General features: G+C 37.7%; 1 protein-coding gene across 1 annotated transcript in view; it reads right to left on the minus strand.

Moving 5' to 3' along the window:
• The window catches only part of LOC139970541 (uncharacterized), a 32,489-nt gene extending 16,898 nt beyond the window's left edge, over positions 1-15,591 (minus strand). Inside the window, exons 1-3 of the mRNA XM_071976325.1 lie at positions 14,327-15,591; positions 2,807-2,930; positions 940-995 (exon numbers count right to left, since the gene is read on the minus strand). Coding sequence (XP_071832426.1) covers positions 940-995; positions 2,807-2,930; positions 14,327-15,307 — 1,161 coding nt within the window. The 5' untranslated portion in view covers positions 15,308-15,591. The remainder of the gene's footprint in view (positions 1-939; positions 996-2,806; positions 2,931-14,326) is intronic.
• Positions 15,592-19,419: the final 3,828 nt, after the last annotated feature.

A 19,419-nucleotide genomic window follows, 5' to 3' on the forward strand; every position in this document is an offset into this window, starting at 1 on the left:
TGACCAATGACCTACACAACAGGCTTCTTTTACTAAATGTGATACATCAATTGACATACTAAATATGATATCTGTCCTTGTTGAAATATTGTGTAAAACATGGTTTTCACAATTTGACCTCTGGTGAATTCAAACGACCATTGACCTCTGCTCACAACATAAGGCTTCTTGTACTCAATGTGGTACAATTGCATACCAAATATGTGATCTGTGCAAGCTTCTCTTGTGATACTATGTTTAGGAAGGTGTGTTAGGGTAGAGATACAGGTAAGAGGGGAGTGAAGTTAATGTTTGGGGTTTGTTGACTTTAATGACCTTTGACCTCCACCAAATCAATGGAATTCTTTTACTCAATGTTATACAACTTCATACCAAGTATGAGATCTGCCCAAGTTTCCAGTATTAAGATATCATGTTTACAAGGTTTTCACAATTTGACCTTTGATGACCTAAACAACCTCCACCAAAACAATAGGCTTCTTGTACTCAATGTGATACTTCTGCACACCAAATATGAGGTCTGCCTAAGCTCACCTTGAGATATCGTGTTTACAAGGTTTTCACAATTTGACCCCTGGTGACCCCAAATGACCTTTAGCTTCCACAAAACACTATAAGCTTCTTGTACTCAATTTGGTTCATATACATATGAAATATGAGATCAGCACAAGCTTACCTTCATGAGATATTGTGTTTACAAAGTTTTCACAGTTTGACCACTGGTGACCCCAAATGACCTTTGACCTCCACAACAAGCATTAGTCTTCTTGTACTCAATGTGGAACTTCTACACACTAAATATGAAATTGGTCCGAACTTCCCTTCTTCAGATATGGTGTTTACAAGCTGGACGTCACAAATGCACACACAAACACACGATTACCATTGAAACCAAAATTAAGGGCTATAGTGAAGTCTACACAATAGCAATTGACATACCTCATCACATTCACTTCTAATCATTGCTCTTATTGCTTTCCGTACTAAACTGGAACCTGTGAATAAAATGAAAAGAAATGTATTAAGTGCGAATAGTACTGCTCACTAGAAACAGAAATCAACTTCCCTGAGACACAAACCCTACCACCATTATTGGTGTGTGATAGAGATCATAATAATAATTATTTCATATTTTTACATAGCACCTTTCCCAAAGGCTTGAAGCGCTTTACAATATTACCCTGGTCAACGATAACCTGTCAAACATAGAGACCATCCCTCCACATGGCAGCAGCTAAACCTCGCCCAGCTGACAGTTTTATCTCACAGGTCCCCATTTACACACCTGGGTGAAGAGAGGCAATGGAGATAAAGTGCCTTGCCCAGGCCCCAAGGACACAACACAATCATCTGGCCAGGACTCGAACATGCAATCCTTAGATCACAAATCCACTGCCTTGACCACAGCACTCCCATTGAGATAAATGTCATGAACCCAAACAGATAAGAAAAATCTTATTCCATGTTCCTTCACACAAAAGGCTGAAGACTTGATCACTTAGTCTAAATATGTTTTTCTTTGTTTATGACAATGTTTATTTTCTATTATGGCGATGGGTCTGGCTGAATATAACATATTGAAGCTTTGACATGACCCAATGATGGCATGGTTTTCTAAGGTTGCCAAACAACTACCCCCATGACAAATACCCCCAGGCGTGTATCCCTCGGACTCATACCCCCCGACTCATACACCCAGGACAAGTACCCTCCTGACAATCACCCCGCAACAAAAACCCCAGAGGACTAATACCTCCAATGACAACTACCCCCGGGACAATTACCCCCCGGACAATAACCCCTTTGACAATTATCCCCCACCAATTACCTCCGGGAAAACTCCACCCGCACAAATACACCGGCACAGATACCTCACCCAGGTTACTACCCAAACTAAACCAGAATACGACTCAGTCCCACCGCTCCCCCAGGCCTGTGAACCAACCAGACCTTAGGCTGGTGAACCCCATAGTACAAAGGACCATTAGGGCCATAAAAGAGAATTTTCTTAATTCTGATACAGTATGTCAGATTTTTATTCTGATATACCAGATTATTATTCAGGATTGTAGGTTTGATTCGGCAGCCAGCCTGATGACCAGGGATTCAAAGCGCTTTGAGATGGCTGTTCCCATATAATGTGCTATACAAAAACTAAGATAACATCACAAATCATCAAGTAAAATACTGTAACTCAGAAGAAACCTTGAAAATGGTAAGTGGCAATAATCCGGAATTGTTCGGAGATTAATAATACAGAATAGTGTCACTATATACTAATATAGTGAATTAATAGTTACCACCATCAGTGACCAATGCCCAACCCCACAGCCCCCCCCTCGTGCTTCTTCAACCCCCATTCCCACCTATCTTGCCCCAGGCCTCAGTCCATTGTCAAACCTTATCCAGGACTTTTGGGGGCTCAGGCTTATATATGAAAAGCTTGAATCTTTTAAAAAGTCGGGAGGAGGCTTATTTAAAAATGGAAAGCAGTTTGCCAGTAGATTTCAACAAGTAACATTGCAAAAACTACAAAGGATCAACAACAAGTCTGCATTGCAAATTCAATGCCAAGCTTAAACAATTGTGTTTTGGGGTGTTTTTACTGCACTTGTGCATTTATGTAGCGGGTATCCATGTAACATCTGGACAATTTTTACAATGTTTGCATTTGCAAATTACACTTAATTACACACTGAACACAGATTTCTGATATTACATGAACTTTGGTCATTTGGAACTCTCCAACTAAATGTTGTGGAGGGGAGGGAACCTTACAAAGTTACTGTAACAATGTGTCACCCACCAATTTTTTGCTTTCGGTAATTCTCATCAACAGCCAACATTGCAATGTAACCACGACGAATAACCTTCTTGTGAACATCAAGTTTGCAGACAATAGCGCCGACACATAGGGATCCATGCATGGCCTGAAAGAAATGTGAAAAGATGGATAAGCATGTAGAAAAAACTATTCAAAACAGTATTACAATTATTTCTTTGTCATACATCTGTAAAATATCCAAACTGAATTCCTAAGTATTATGCAAAACAATTCATTACAGTATTTGAAGTTACAATCATTTCATGACAAGCAATCTGTCTACTACAGTAGTTAAGTAAAGTAATTCCAATGTGCCATGTGCACCAGGCTCCTTTCTTCAATGCTTCAGCAAAGAAAACATACATACACACATGCACACACTTCCTTACATTTCTGATGTGTGGTGAAGTACAATATCTTACCCCCCTTTACTTTATATGTATGGAGATAAGATAGTGATGATACTTATTACAATCTCCTGTGAATGAAATCAGAGGAAAATAATTCAAAATATACAGATGTAGGTTTACAATATCAGGGAACTGTAAAGTTATTTAGCAAGCTGATGAAAATAAAATCAATTAACATAATGAATGAAAGTCACACCACTCACTTTGTTCAAAGAACATTTTGGTACTTTTCCTCCACTACACATTACATCCAATGTACTCATTCACCCCTACAGTATTCTAGCCAACCCAACCCTGTCACTCTTTGTTATTTACAAAATTTACACTAATCCCTATGTTTAGCAGTTATTATTAATCAAGTTTATACAATAGATATAACTGAAAATCCTTACATGAAGGAATTGTGCCACATATAGTAATAATGGGGAAGAAAAGCTCAGCAGATTGAATGGCAATAAAATATTACATATATACAGTAAAATTTGTTGTTTGATAACTCCAAGAATTTGTTTTAATATAATACCATTGTTGGCTTGCAGTGGAGACAGTTTAGGAAATAAAGTTAAGAACTGTCACTACTTGTCATTAGTTACTTTGAAGCATGATTTCTCAATTCATTTCCTGTATTAAACCATGTGCAACCATTTCTTGCAAGATCCATTTCATATATCTCATTGGGGGGGGGGGGGGGGGGAACCTATAACTATTCAAAACAGAGGTTTGTCATAGTTTTTGCTCCAAAATATAAAAAGTAACTTTTACTTGCTGGTGACTTTTTACTTCAAGCTAGTGGATAATAATCTTTTTAAGAATAGGAGAGCTGATGCAAGGTGGCTGGTAATTGTTACTTTATCATAGTAGCCACAGGAAACCTTTGTATCGCTCTGTCTCCATACACCTTTTGAGACCAGAGTCTTTGAAAACAAGAAAGAAGGAAAGAATTCTAAGATGTCATGATCTACTACTGTCAGTCTGCTATTGATAGTTTCTGTACATGATGATGCTACTGTAAGCTCTACTTCCACTACTTCATAATTAGCTCTACATTAATAAAAAATCAAAATTGTTATCTTGTATGTGATATTCGCTATCACATTTAGAAGTTATGGTCATTTCGCTGTGTACGTCTATAACCAAATTTTCATCTTTTTTTTACATTTCAGGTAGTAAAATTGTTCTGATTAAAAAAAGCAACTTTTCATCTTTTTTTTACATTTCAGGTAGTAAAATTGTTCTGAATAAAAATGATAACCAAAGCAAACTTGTAGTGCCTAACAAAAGCACCCAAAAATTCAAGGATAAAAAATTATGAAAATAAACAAATGGAAAGCTTAACCAGGCACATGTTATTCACTGCAAAGTTCTTTCACTTACAGGTTCCTTAATTAACATATTAATCAGAAGATATTTTATAATTTACAAACCCACTTGCATGGCATTTAGTGGAATGAAATCAATAACATATTGAGGTTAGTTTGTATTGTTATTTTGAAAATCTGTTTGCTAAATAATTGAAAATTAATTGACAAACATTAGGACCAAGTTATTTTTGGTAAGCCTATACTATTCTAATTAATGTTAGGCTACATACTGTATAATCCTACATGAATTTATTACTTAAAGTATATAACAAACTTTTTAGGCTAGGCACAACCATGCATCTATTGTACTGTTTGGCTAAGTTGCAACTGTGCTATTAGGCTAAGCCTAACCTATTTGTGTCACATAGACTCATCTGAACATGAACTAGGTTAAAATGTTTAGGGTATCCCTGGTTAGTCCTTATGTGGGCATGGGCTTAACAGGGATGGGTTAGCAGGGGCACAGGTAGGAGACTTTATGTAACAAATTTCCACACCAATAGAGGTACACACAATATATATGGTGTTTAGTTTTTCATGAGGGCCCCTGGGGGGTACCGGGATTGTGTAGGGGGAACTTGCTACCAGACACCCCCATGGCTACATGGGTCAAACAAGTGCCTCCCAAGAAAGTAGTGAAACTGCTTATGAAATTGCCAAAAATACCCCCCCCCCCCCCCAGGGTTGGCATTTTCCCGGGAAAAACCTGTTTTTCCCACTAAGCGGTAAAAACCGGGAAAAACTGGTAAATACCGGTAAAAAAAAACGCCTCCATCTCGAAAACTAATATTACTTGTCCGTAATATGCAGGGTCATCAGTGGGCACGATATTGTTTCATGACAGGCATATGTTATTGAATATGGGAGTTTCTTAGCTTCATTTTGAGCTATTTTATCACAGCCTTATTCTACTTTTTGTGGAAAAAAAGAGTAATTTTCATATTGCACATGTAGAGTTATTCTGTCATGATCTCTTTAGCAGTATATGCATTGCCTTTTACCCAAACCATTATAGGTCTACACTGGGACACTCACCCCTCATAAATTCTTTAGGCCTATTATGTGCTTAGACAGTTCATTCAATAAATACAGTAGGCAACAGTCTATTGAAATGAACTTCAATCCAGGGGGCTCAATAGAACTGCTTTGAAACTATGTAAGGCACATGGGCCCAATTAAAGTATTAAACGCACAATGGCCTATCTAGCGATTCACACAACCCAACTGTTTACCTTAATGCAAACATGGTCCAATTATTATACAACTTCATGCATGAGTGATTAAACACTTTGAGGTGGACAGGTGAGGTGATACTGGGCACTTCCTGTGTATAGGCTAACTGAAGAGGTAAAAGTATCAACAACACAGGTTACTGTTCCATATGTTACTTATTCTCAAATAAGTTAAACACTATACTGTACAGGTATTTTTTAGTGTCATGTAACTTATATTTTAAGACACAAAAACATGTTCATAGTTCATACTATAATTTGCAAGAATTTACACTATATTTACAATAGAGTACACTCTATGTAGTTTTCATTGTTACTTGAGAGATCTACTTGGCGAGCGAGTTGTAAAAGTTACACTGTGAATATGTTTGCTCACTTTTCATGTTTATGTGATGGTGTTGCATTATATGTAACAAGACAATGTGACATGTGTAATTTGACAAACCATAGCCCTTGGAGGCACCAACAGTTTGATACTTGTCCATTCTCTAGATTATGGAATTATGCATCTCGTTAGGAAATAAAGTTGGTTGATTTGAGCATCCAATATATTATTTATTTGAATTAAGTCTAATCGGTAAACTCACAAAGTTATAGATCATGGTGCTCTGTTCTTTGGATGTAACCCAACCCCCTACCAGAAGATGCCATTTTCTTGTAGTTTCTATGCTCCTCCACAAGTTCCACATGAATTTTAAGGAATTCTATATAATTTGAAGTTTTTCCCACTTATAGGTGGGAAAAACCGCCTGGTAAAAACTGGCCAACCCTACCCCCCCCCCCCCCTTAACATCAATATGGATGCCCTGGCCTAAATATGTCTGACAAGATGCATAAATTTAGACAATACAGTATATAATATTAGAAATACAATATTAAATAATTATAGCTAGCTTATCAAAATGAATTAGAGGATAAATTAGGCAATTTCATACTGTTTATAAGCTAGTCTAACCTAATTGGAGCAGGCCCTTCAAAATAGAAAACCTAAAGGATGGTGAAAAAGTTTGAGCAACTTAAAAAGTTGAATGCCCAGTTTCTTGATGACACTTTGCAGAAATGTGTAATGGACAGTCATTATTCATTATTAATGTATTATTTAAGTGGTTACTGCTAAGAAAATTTGTTGTTGAGTGTTATAAAATTTTACTGCCATATTGAATAATTACTTTTTGTACTGTAACTGCCAACTTCATGAGGAATGGATCTGGGCATCAACAAAAATTGTGGCTAAAGAAAAGTGGGATAGACAGCATATGAGGAGTGGGGTATGGCACGTATATAGAAGGAACAGGAGATGCAAATTTGGTAAATTAAAACCCACCCCCCCCCCCTCCAAACAAGGGAAAAACAATTTTTGTAGCAAAACCACTGGTAAGGGATATCTTTTCCATCTCTTTTATTGTTTATATGCATGTTTTTGATACCATGTTCAATGTTTACTTCAATAAAAAGTACTTGAAAATTGACATGTGGTTTAAATTTGTGTACGTTTTTAATTCTGTACGTACATAACTTGACGTGTACGTCCATAACCATAATTCTGTAAGTCCAAAACCACAGTGAAATAGACATGGGACCTACTGAGAAGCATGATATGAATTAATTCATTTTGTGTTTGGAAGCTTAGAAACCTGTCATTAGGCACAGTACTTCATTTGTTTTCAAGACCGGAGAGTTCACAGAGTTTTTGAAATACATAAAAAAAGAATAAAAAATCAGTTTCTCTGCGAATGTCCCAAAGTAGCTATTTTTAGATTGTTACTCGGCAATAATAATAGCCGGGCAGCTGGTATTTGACATAATTATAGAACTACGTAAGGTACATGACTTGACCACATAAAAAGTTAATACTCTTGGCTTGGATTACATGACTTTTTAAACTCCCCGTCAATAAGTAAATATGGAACTGCCCATTTTCAGCATAGGCTACAGCTTAGGACCATAGCTACTGTACAATATGTACATAGAACATTTCATGTTAGGTGACATCATAATGTCCACCCACACCCCATCTAAAAAGGGAGGTATCGGTGAGGAAATACATTTATGAACACAATTTTAACATTCAATATTAAGGATCTAATGTCAGGTCGTAAATTGAAGACGACAGTGAATTTACAACAGCAGAGATGCCAAGGTCAGATGTTTTTTAGGCGGGTGAAAATTGTCTGGTGCTGTTGGTTACGTACACCATCTAAGCGGAGCGCCACCATGAGTTGGCGTGAAGCGTACAAGAAAATTTTGGGATCTTACGGCCCCTCAGATGGCCGGAAACATCACTTCCCGGGTCATCTAAGCTGAATCTATAGTGTCTCCATATTTGTATTGTGTCTGTTTTTTTTTTCATTCCAGAGGATAAAATATCTTGAAATAAAAAAAATCTCTGAAATTTTGCAGACGCTGTGGCGTTCACGTGTGTCGTAACGGTAGTATTTTTCACGAATCGTATAGGTAACGGTGCTTTCAGCCAGGCATATTTAGCACGATCGGCTTTCAGTAATTTCCGATCCTGGCGGTTCTGAGATAATTCGCATTTTGGTGTGATGAAATGAATTTCACGCTAGCAATGATACACTTTCACAGGAAAAACTCTGTGGGCCTACAATGCGGGAGATTCTTCAAAAATGCGGGAGCTTTTTGGAAAATGCGGGAGATTCGGACAGGTGGGCGGGAGACGACCCGAAAATGCGGGTGACACCCGCCCAAAGCGGGTGACTTGGCAGCACTGCAACAGATTATGATGGAGATCAGTTTGCATTTCCTTGCAACAAAGTACAGTATACAGTACTAATGTTTTATGCAAATTCATTTTGGACCGCAAACAATTTGTTGAAATATCTGTGGCTGCTGCCTCTTGTATAATGTTCCTACCACATGATTGTTCTTTGACCATATGATTATGCACAAGATGCATAGATACCATTTTAATTTTGCCTTCATTGATTCCTTGAGGAGTGTAATGTTGTTGCAGACTGGTTGGTCATATTCTGTGGTCGTTACACACGTCACTTCCTGTGAAGCATTTGAAAACTTGTATCTGTTTAGGCTCGAGTATGGGCATTAATCTTATTTGTTGTTTTATTCACATTACTGTGCTCTTTTTTATATTGATATTTTTATGTTCTTTATTGTGGTTTATAACCCTGTCTTATATCATTTTTTACTTTTATTGCTGTTGTTATTACTTTTAGGTTTTCTTAAGTTTGGTAATCTTATATTCCAGGTATCGGATCTTTTGTACAGTGCTCTTGACCATGTTTTATTTCATGGTAACAGCACTTTAATATGTTTTTTTTATTTATATTATATATGGCTGGAGTGAAGAAACATGAATCTATTGTTTTTCATCCGTCCAAAGCATAGATCATGCTTCACATAACCATTGATTAATTGTCATACAAGCAAGAGAAAAGCAACACAAAAATTGACGAAGAGCACTTTCCCATTTCGTATGAGTTCTGAGAGGGTAGGCTGTATTTAAGGTCTGAAAATATCACTGATTTACAATATTTAGGCACAATTATGTAGTTTAACGTTAATTTTGTGTGCACAGATACTGCTTGGTTTTCACTCTATTTGCTGCAATCTGACCTTATGTCATGCAAAACCCAGAACGTCAGACTGACATAATTTTCTTTTGACCAAATATTGCACTATGATTGGCTGTAAGTAGAAACTTTCTAAAAATTTTTGTTCAGAAGTAAGTCAGTCTTGCCACACATTTTAAAGCTGTATCATGCATTTCATTATAAAGACACAAAAAATGATGCCTATGTGATGACTTATATCATCTTTGACAGGTTCCCTATGATGAGGTACTTCTTTTCCACAGGAATAAGCCCTTTGACAAACAATGAGCACATGAAAGTTTTGTTATAAACAAGCCAACGAACACAGACACGTATCTAGGGGGGACGTTGGGGGCGCGTGCCCCCCGGGTAAGAAAAACAGGAGAGAAAAAAAGAAGAAAAAAGGGAAAAAAGAGAGGAGGAAGGAGAGGAAGGAAGGGAAAAGAAAAAGAAGAAAGCGAGAAAAAGGAGAAAAGGAGTGAGCAGAAGTAAAACACCAAGACATTGGGAAGAGAAAGAGGAACAGTGACATAATTACAGCGCTGATCCCTATTATATACACAGGGTAGCCAGTGACGGATCAAGGATTTCGGAAGGGGCGTGCGCCTCAGCCTACCCCTTAAACCGACAACTCCATTTTTGACGTTACATATTTCCTCTCTCACTAATATATATATAAATACTATATATAGTATATCATGACGCGTGTGTGTGTGTATGGACGCCTTAAACAATTGTACAATTGTGCTATGAAACAAACTGTGGCTGGTCTTGAACTCGACCAAGTCGTCGGGGAACATGACGCATTTCGGTATTAGACCAGGATCTATATGCGAACTGCACCAGACATATGTCCTTCGATGCAACACTGCCATCCAGAGATAAATATACACTCCGACCTGAATGCTAATTGTTACCCCAAACCTAGTACCGTAACTCATACAATGAAGGGCGTATCATTGCCGGGGGGGGGGGGGGCGGATGCACCCATCACTTCTTGAGATTGTTCCCATCTGCATGAAAACGCGTGCCCACACACTACGCCCACCCCTCTAATCGCTTCCCGATGAGTTATGAAACTTAAAGCAGCATTTTGCGTTTGGTCGCCGTTTTCTTTTTTTTTGACATGTCCATCAAGTTTTTCACATATATCAATCACAAAACAGCAAACTAAGATATCAGCCAAGTTTTTCCCTGCCAACATCGTTAATTGGCGAGTAATTAAGGATATTTGCAGAGAATGAGAAAAGTATCCACAACAAAATTCCACATTTAAAATTAATCGCATACAGTACTCCAAACCCACTAGTTTGAATTCAACCAATCAGAGATGCAGGTTTAGTTATGAGCCGTTGCTAAAAATAGATTCAATACTTTGCGTTGGCACAAACAGGGAGTTGTTATGGAACTCCCTGGTACAACTGCTATATAGACTGTACGCAAATCAAGCTTGGTGTTGGATTACGTATTGGTAAATGACGTTCATAGTGTTTAAATATTCATATTATGGGCGAGGTTAATTGGGATCCCAACGGGAAATATCTTGGAGAAAGTTGAAAGTTGCAAATTTTCGACTTTTGTGCCACCATTTGAAGTAAGATTTATATAGATAAGCTAGTTAATAGTTATGTATGTCGTTATGGCATAGTGGAGTCAGTGAGGTTGAGAAATATCCTAGAAAAGGACGCAAAATGCTGCTTTAATTAATGACCTTAACTCGTAGTACCAAGACTTTGACAAAATCCGGCAGCACACCACTTCATCGATAACAAGGGATCGGGTTGTGTTTTAGTGACGTCTAGAGGTCGTGCACTGACCTACATGGAGTGTCACCACTCCCGATTTTGCAATTTCTCAAGATCAGGCCCCGAAAAATCCCAAAGACACTGTACTGTATGGATATCTAGTGATAATTATTGGGTTAAAAATCCCAAGATCTTCCCTAAACTGAAGGCAAATAGAGAATCGAAGCCTTCGGTGTGTAATGAACTTCAAACTGTGCGTCTTTCTAAATGAAAAGAATGTGGGCATTGCCAATAAACAGATAAAGGTTATTTATTTCAGTCTTATTTCAATTATTCAAATTTGTAAAGCAAACAGCAGATATCACATCATATCAGTGAGGATGAAAATGGCGTTCCGGGATGAACAGCCTCCAAACTGTTTATGTGTGTAGTGTTCGGTTTCGGAAATATCTGGTATTTTTTCATTTCTTTCAACAAAGTTTTATAGTAGCCGTTATAAGAGGTTTTAAAATTTGTACACTAATATATGGGCGCAGATCCTGGTGGGCACAGCGGGATGCGTCCCCACCAACTTTTTCAATGGCAGGGAAGCCGGGGATGATGATATACCGTGTCCCCATCAAGTTCTCTTGACCAAACGTTGCACTTAAAATTCCCATGTATTGAACTTTGGCGCATTTTGATCCAGCATTGTGCAAATGATATGCTATAAAAGACGAGAATTATTACTATTGTCACTGTTAGGCATGAATTCTCCGCTGCAGTATTCACACATTCAATCATGTGAAACATCATCTATACACGAGGGTGGTAAATTGTGGTCAGCAAAACGAACTGAGTGCGAACACAACAATCGTTAACAACTCACACTGTGTGTTGCCAATTTAAGCTAGCTTCACGTCTAGTTCTCATTTTTTTATCCACAGTTGTTAAATATAGGATGGAAATCGCATTTGCAGCAGTCTATAATTGTTTTCTGGGGGAGGACCCCAGACCCATCGTATACAAAAGTTGGATTATTTTTCCCCTGAATTTTTTTCTGGCTAATTTCTAAGCCATGAGATCTAAAACTTAAGGAGGTTTGGGAGCATCATTGGGTCTGGGAAGTGTTATTTCCGGCGATCTGGGAGGTAAATTTGCCCAAAACTATCTTGTACGCTACGCGCGAACCCATGGTCGCGCTCCGCTTAGTTAGTATCAGAGAACAGACACGCGATCCCACCATTATCCAAGAAGGCTGATCTTCATGCGTCCATGCACCAATAAATTAACTGTGTCTGAATTTTCGAAGATTCCCTGACCAACATTCTTAAACATACTTCCCTCTACTCGTGCAATTTTGAGCGGTCTGTTAGGGGTTGGAGGCGGCTTTTTCTATATTGGTTGTCCATATAGGTGAAAATTTGTGCAACTTTATGTGTATGTTTAGAAGTGAGTTATTTCACGATAAATGTGAATTTTTAAATTCTGAACAAATAATGGGCTTGAAACCTTAAAATGTGGGACTGACGGGTATTGTGGGCCGCGACGTAAAATCACCTACAAAAGCAATGACCCACAGGAGATGCAATGAGGTCGAACATGATAGGTGACTGGTGACAATCTTCAAAAAGGTTATGGATCATAACAAAACTATTGGAAAATATTTGGTTCTCAGGCAAAAGTGTACATCTGGTTGGTCATTTTCAAGCCCGAGATGTGCCATTTCCGGTCATCTGGGGGGTATAAAAACCAGAAATTTTCTTGTACGCTGCGTACCAACCGATGGTGGCGCTCCGCTTAGATAGTAATTCGCGCCCCCCGGGTTAGAAAATCCTGGATACGCCCCTGGAACATAAGCAAGTTTGTAAACAAACTTATCTACTGTACATGAAACACACCTGTAAAGTGTAATGTACCATCGCTAACCTTCATATGTAATGTACAGGACAGCCGTATGTCTATAATAGCCTACACATGCTCTTGCTAATTGCAAATGTCAAACAAATAGAACCCTAGAAAGTATAAGCACAGAACAAGACTTACCTGAAGTTCATTGGTAGAACAATACAACATGACAAGTGTCAATTATACTATGTACATACGAAAAACATCCTTGATTCTCAGCAAGACAATCACCAAGTAACATTTTCTGGGTGTACAATATAGAACTTGTTCGGTCTACAGGGAATCTTTCAATAGTGAAGAAGACATTTGGGAATTATGCATTGGTTTGTGTGTTTATAAAGGAATGCATAATAGGGCATTTAAAGGCGTAGGATGTCAGTGCTTTAGTTCTTTCCAAAAGCTGTCTCTAGTTCTTAACAATTGTAATCAATCGACCAAACAAACACAGAAAATCAAAATTGCTAAGTGGAGACCAGCACAACACCTACTAGGGCAAATTAAGGAATCCCTCAAGTTGTCCCTGGGACAACCTAGTCTTATTATTTGGTTGTTTGAATGGGGAACTTGGTTGTCTGGAAATACAAAACAAAATATTAACAGCTATCATTATGTACACTGCCTACAAATTGGTAGGAGAGATGTGTAGATTTATAGCTTTGGGTCTGTAAAACTCAACTTCAGGTAGATCATGGGCCTACTACTATTTTTACTTTATTTCAGTATCTCCATAGTGATGGAGGGATATATACCAAATTCTTATATTACTTGTTTGGGGGCTACAATGCATACTGAATTTGATGTAAACTAGTCATCAGCAGGACAACTTCCAAAGCTCATTTTGGTTGTCCGAAAAGAAATTTGGTTGTCACAGACAATCTTTAAGATTCAATGGCAGGCTACAGTTTATTGGTACTTCAAGGACACAATACATTGAGTATTGTGTCCTTAAAGTATACACTGTATATAGCAGAAGCAGAGTGAAACTCAGGGGGGCGTCTAGGGGCAGTGAGAATGTCACTTTGGCTTGACAGAGTTAATTAAAAAATCCCAGCAATATCGACCCAAAAAATATTCCTCTACCCATTCTGTACCAAATTCCTTTGCAATTTAACACAAGGGCACTTGTAATTTACTAAAGGAATAGAATACTTTATATTAACAAGGAACACATTGCAAATTTTGCACAAGGGAGAGAGAAACATACCGCCGGTGCCCATTCCTCAGTTCTGCTACCTGTGCATCAGTACACTATCTGCATCACTGATAACTTTTAACCATCTAAAAATAGTACTCACCAAGAAACAGAGACTTGGCCAGTTATGAATAAAATATCTGTACGTATAGATAGAATATGGCTCGGAAAGATCTTTTGTGATCAACTTCATTATGTCTGGCATTTGGAGTTCCGACTGATATCGCACCAATTCAATAGCATTTTCAAAGCCAGCTGGTAAAATTCTGTCTAAATCTGAGTCATCAAGAGGCACTTGCATAGCCAAGTGAGATTTTCCCTGATCATGACCTAATACAAATTCTGAGATATTTTCTGGAATTTCTTCCTTTTTTTTCTCTGTGTCCAATGCTCTTTCTGTTCTTGTCTGATCAATAGATTGCTTATTGCCATGGGAGGGCAACAAACTTTCTGTGTCAACTGATAAGCATAAAGAAGTGTCATTCCCAAACTGTGACATTTCTTGCAGTTCTAAATTTCCAGACATTTCAACATTACCATTCAAATCATCATCGTCCAGCAGGGTAATGTGCTCTACACAATCTGTAATTTCTTTCAATGGGTTACTAAACGCATTGCTTTCAACCGCTTGCTTGGTTTGGCCCTGAACATTAAGATCATTATTGAAATTCTTTTGATCCCACTCACTATGTACAACAAGACCATGCTTCAGACTTAAAGGTTCTGCTACCCGACTGGACATCCTAACTTCCCCCATTTGACTCTGAGTTGTCACAGTTACGGCAGAGTTTGCATTTTCCTTGTGCAAAGTGTCCGCTATTGTATAGAAACCATTTATATGTCTCACATCTGGCAGTAAAGAACTAGATTGTGAATCTAACTCAGAAGATTTCATGTTAGATCTGCTTGTTGATAAATTGATTTTACACACTTCTACTCTTTGATTTAACTTCAAGGATTTATTCTGTTGGGAAACACCATGCCCATCTACTGATTCATTTGTGACAAGTCGTTGGTCGACCCCTAACGGTTGGCATAGTCCTGTCCGTATGAGATGATTAACACTAGGCCTGTCCTCTGCCATTGCTCGCTGTTCGTTACATTAATAAAGCCCTAAGTTAGCCTAGGTAGGTTAGCCTAGTATTGTTGTCTGGAATAGGAAAACGAAAATAAGTGTTAAAACTTGAGTATCCTTCACACTAACATTACAAGAATTACTTTCTTGAAACACCTAAAATAATACAAAACTGTTATTAAGATGAAAATTTATGATAGCAAGTTCCAAATGTATGTGTAATGTATCTGCACCCAAATGCGAATATTCCACTAAACTCGAAGTCACGTTAGTCAGTACAGTGTACATGTTGTACGTACTGTGAGACGAATTGTAAGCAAATGTGCACAGCTAGCTAGCCAGCTCAGCGATATGAAGTTAGTTACTTATTACACGTTCCTCGTTTGACATCATTCGCGAATGAGTAAAGTTCTGCTACCTATTCAGTTACTGATTCACGACAATGCTATCGACGTAATATATATGGCAACCCGAATATTATCTGACATGTTCAAGATTTGGTCGTGGAAAAGCCAGATTTTAGCGTTTTTTTTTTCAAAATAAAGGAGGTTTATCTATGGGTCATATGAACTCTGAAGACGATTTAGAAAACTCTCACAATGCGTTTTGCAGGTCCAGAGAATACTTGACCAATTCAAATGACCACTTCACCAAAACTTCTTAAATTAATGAAACCGGACCATGGAAATCTTTTGGCCCTAATCAAAACCAGCACGTCTTGTGCCACCTAACCAATGTGTCATATCAACTCTAAAGACAAGGTAGAAGTGTCCCACGATGCAATTTACCTGGTCCAAAGAGTGCTTTACCGATTCAAATGACCACTACATCATCACTTCTTAAATGAATGTTACGGGACCACGGAAAAAAATGTTGGCCCTTATCAAGACCAGCACGCATTGGATCACAAAACCGATGGGTCATACGAGCTCTAATGACAATTTAGAAGAGTACCATAACTTGGTCCAATGAGTGCTTGATCAATTCAAATAACCATTACTCCGTCACTTCTTTAATGATTACAACGGGACAACGAAGTGCTTTGGGCCCTATTCAAGACCAGCACGCATTGGACCACCTAAACAATGGATCATATGAATTCTAAGGACAATGTAGAAAAGTACCATAATTCTTCTTACCCGGTCCAAAGAGTGCTTGACCAATTCAAATGACCACATCATTATCACTTCTTTAAATAATGAATGTAACGGGACCACGAAAAAGGTTTGGGCCCTAATCAAATCCAATACGGTTTGGACCACCTAACAGTGGGTAATATCGATTTTTTAGACAGTGTACAAGTGTACTTTAATACGTCTTGCCGGTCCAAAGAGAGTTTGACCAATTGAAATGTTCCCTACACCATCACTTATCAAATCCAGCACGCCTGGTACCACCTACCCCAATCATGGATCATATGCAAGGTGTGCTAGTTTCTTGTCTGAAATATGAAGTTCAAGTTGGTAAATTTTAATTCAGAGACTTTTTTTTTAGTAAAAAACACATATTGAGGCTCAGACATAGAAATTTATTTGAGGAGGCACTTCAAATTTTCCACAACCTAGTACTCCAACTGAACACAGTACCCCAAATTGTACTGTATATCAAGATTAGTGTGAGGTGTGCTAGTTTTGTCTCTCCAAGTAGAAGTAAAAGTTAAAAAAGTTGCAAACCAGAACTCTCATCTAGGTCGATAACTCAAATTAATCTATTATGGAAAACAAAATGTAAATCATTTCTTGGTTTCGATGATAATCGTAACCTATGCATTCATGCAGGCGGAGAGTGTGTGTGTGCGTGTGTGTGTGACGCCTCGCTTGTAAGCACGATATCTCAAGAAGGGAAGCTTGGACCAATCTCATAGTTGGTGCATATGAGTACAACATTGAGTAGAAAAAACCCTTTTGTTTCGTGGGGAGTCAAAGGTCATTTGGAGTCACCAGGGGCCAAATAGTGTAAACCTTGTAAACACGATATCTCAAGGAGGTAATCTTGGACCAATCTCATATTTCGTGAGTAGGAGGACCACGTTTAGGAGCAAAAGCCTACAGTTTTTTGTTGAGGTCAAAGGTCACTTGGAGTCACCAGGGGTCAAATTGTGTAAACCTTGTAAACACGATATCTCTAAAAGGAAAGCTTGGATCAATCTTGTATTTCATATGCAGGAGTACCACATTAAGGTCAAGATCCCTATTGTTTTTGGTGGAGGTCCAAGTCCATTTGGGGTCACTAGAGATCAAATTGTGAAAACCTTGTAAACACAATAACCCAAGAAGAGAAGGTTGGACGAATCTCATATTTAATATGTAGTTGGTACTCGTTCAGTACAAGATTTTATTGAGGTCAAAGGTCAGTTGGAGTCACCAGACGCCCAAATTGTGGAAGCCTTGTTTTATAAGCTACCGTATCTCCCACCGACCAGCCTATCAGATAACATGTGCGTTACGCCTCATACGAATAGGAGGCTATTGGCAATTGGAAATGAGCTTATGGGCATCCGTAGAATTTAAACTCAAAACTCAAAACTGAAAACTCTAACATATTTGCATTGGCTCGGAAGTATGGAAAGCCATTTTAACATTTAATCGGGAATTTGAGCTATCTTAATTTTTTTCTTATTTTAGATAGGCCTATCTAAAATTCTATTTCAGATATCTAAATTAAATTCGAGATATCTTAAATTTAATTCGAGATATCTGAAATTGAATTCGAGATATCTAAAATAGATTTCGAGATATCTGAAATTCTATTTCAGATATCTGAAATTGAATTCGAGATATCTGAAATTGAATTCGAGATATCCGAAATTGAATTCGATATATCTGAAATTCTATTTCAGATATCTGAAATTGAATTCGAGATATCTGAAATTGAATTCAAGATATCTGCAATTCTAATTCGAGATATCTGAAATTGAATTCCAGATATCTGCAATTGAATTCTAGATATCTGAAATGCATATGCAGAAATTCCCGATTAAATGTTAAAATGGCACGTATGGGAAGCCATTTTAACATTTAATCGGGAATTTTCAGATATCTGTAATCGAATTCAAGATATCTGAAATTCTATTTCAGATATCTGAAATTGAATTCGAGATATCTGAAATTGAATTCGACATATCTGAAAATTAAATTCGAGGTATCTGAAATTTTATTTCAGATATCTGAAATTGAATTCGAGATATCTGAAATTGAATTCGAGATACCTAAAATTCTATTTCAGATATCTGAAATTGAATTCGAGATATCTGAAATTGAATTCGAGATATCTGAAAATGAATTCGAGATATCTCGAATTCAATTTCAGATATCTGAAATTCCATGGTATTTCGAGATATCTGAAATTGATTTTAAGATATCTGCAATTATTTGTAGATATCTTAAATAAATTGGAGATATCTGTAGTTTAATTTGAGATATCTGAAATTATTTCGAGATATCTGAAATTCCTTATTAAATGTTAAAACGGCTTTCCATACGGAAGCCTTACTTTGCGTGTAAAAAGGTGTACGTTTTGTAGTACAGCGGTTCTATTGGACGTTTTCCGTCGTATTTATTTCAGGTTGGATGTAGTTTCGTTGTGACCAGGCAGCGTTTATGAAACTTAACAGTTCGTCTAGTTAGATTTTTTCAATGACCAATCTCAATGCGAAATAATTGTGTCAACGGTCTTAGTTGGCAGTGATTTCACGAGCTTTGGTTTGGATCGGCTGTTGATCTCAATTTGTGTAGTCTCTTCCACCAGTTTCAGCATAGCTAGGCCTTAAAAGTAACGTTCGACTTTCGTCAGATATATGATTATGGGACAACTTGAACACACCTGGCTAGGCCTGTGAGCAATATTATGTAGGCCAGCAACAGTTGGGTGGAATAGTGTTCGTTAACACAACAACGTGAAGAATACCAGTCATAATACCAATACACTTAAAATGGCAAAATATCTCCTTAATTATTTCTTAAGGCATTTTCCTACTGGCTATCAGTTATTATTTGCAAAGTGTAGAAGAATTTAAGGAGTTTTGAGACAAGTCTGCTTTTGTTGTTGCTAGGTGTTTTTGCAGACGTTTTACTAGTAATTGAATTCAAAGACATAACATTAGGCCTATCTGCTTATTTATG

The sequence above is a fragment of the Apostichopus japonicus genome, chromosome 8 (genome assembly GCF_037975245.1).
Source record: "Apostichopus japonicus isolate 1M-3 chromosome 8, ASM3797524v1, whole genome shotgun sequence".
In the NCBI taxonomy this organism is placed as follows: Eukaryota; Metazoa; Echinodermata; class Holothuroidea; order Aspidochirotida; family Stichopodidae; genus Apostichopus; species Apostichopus japonicus.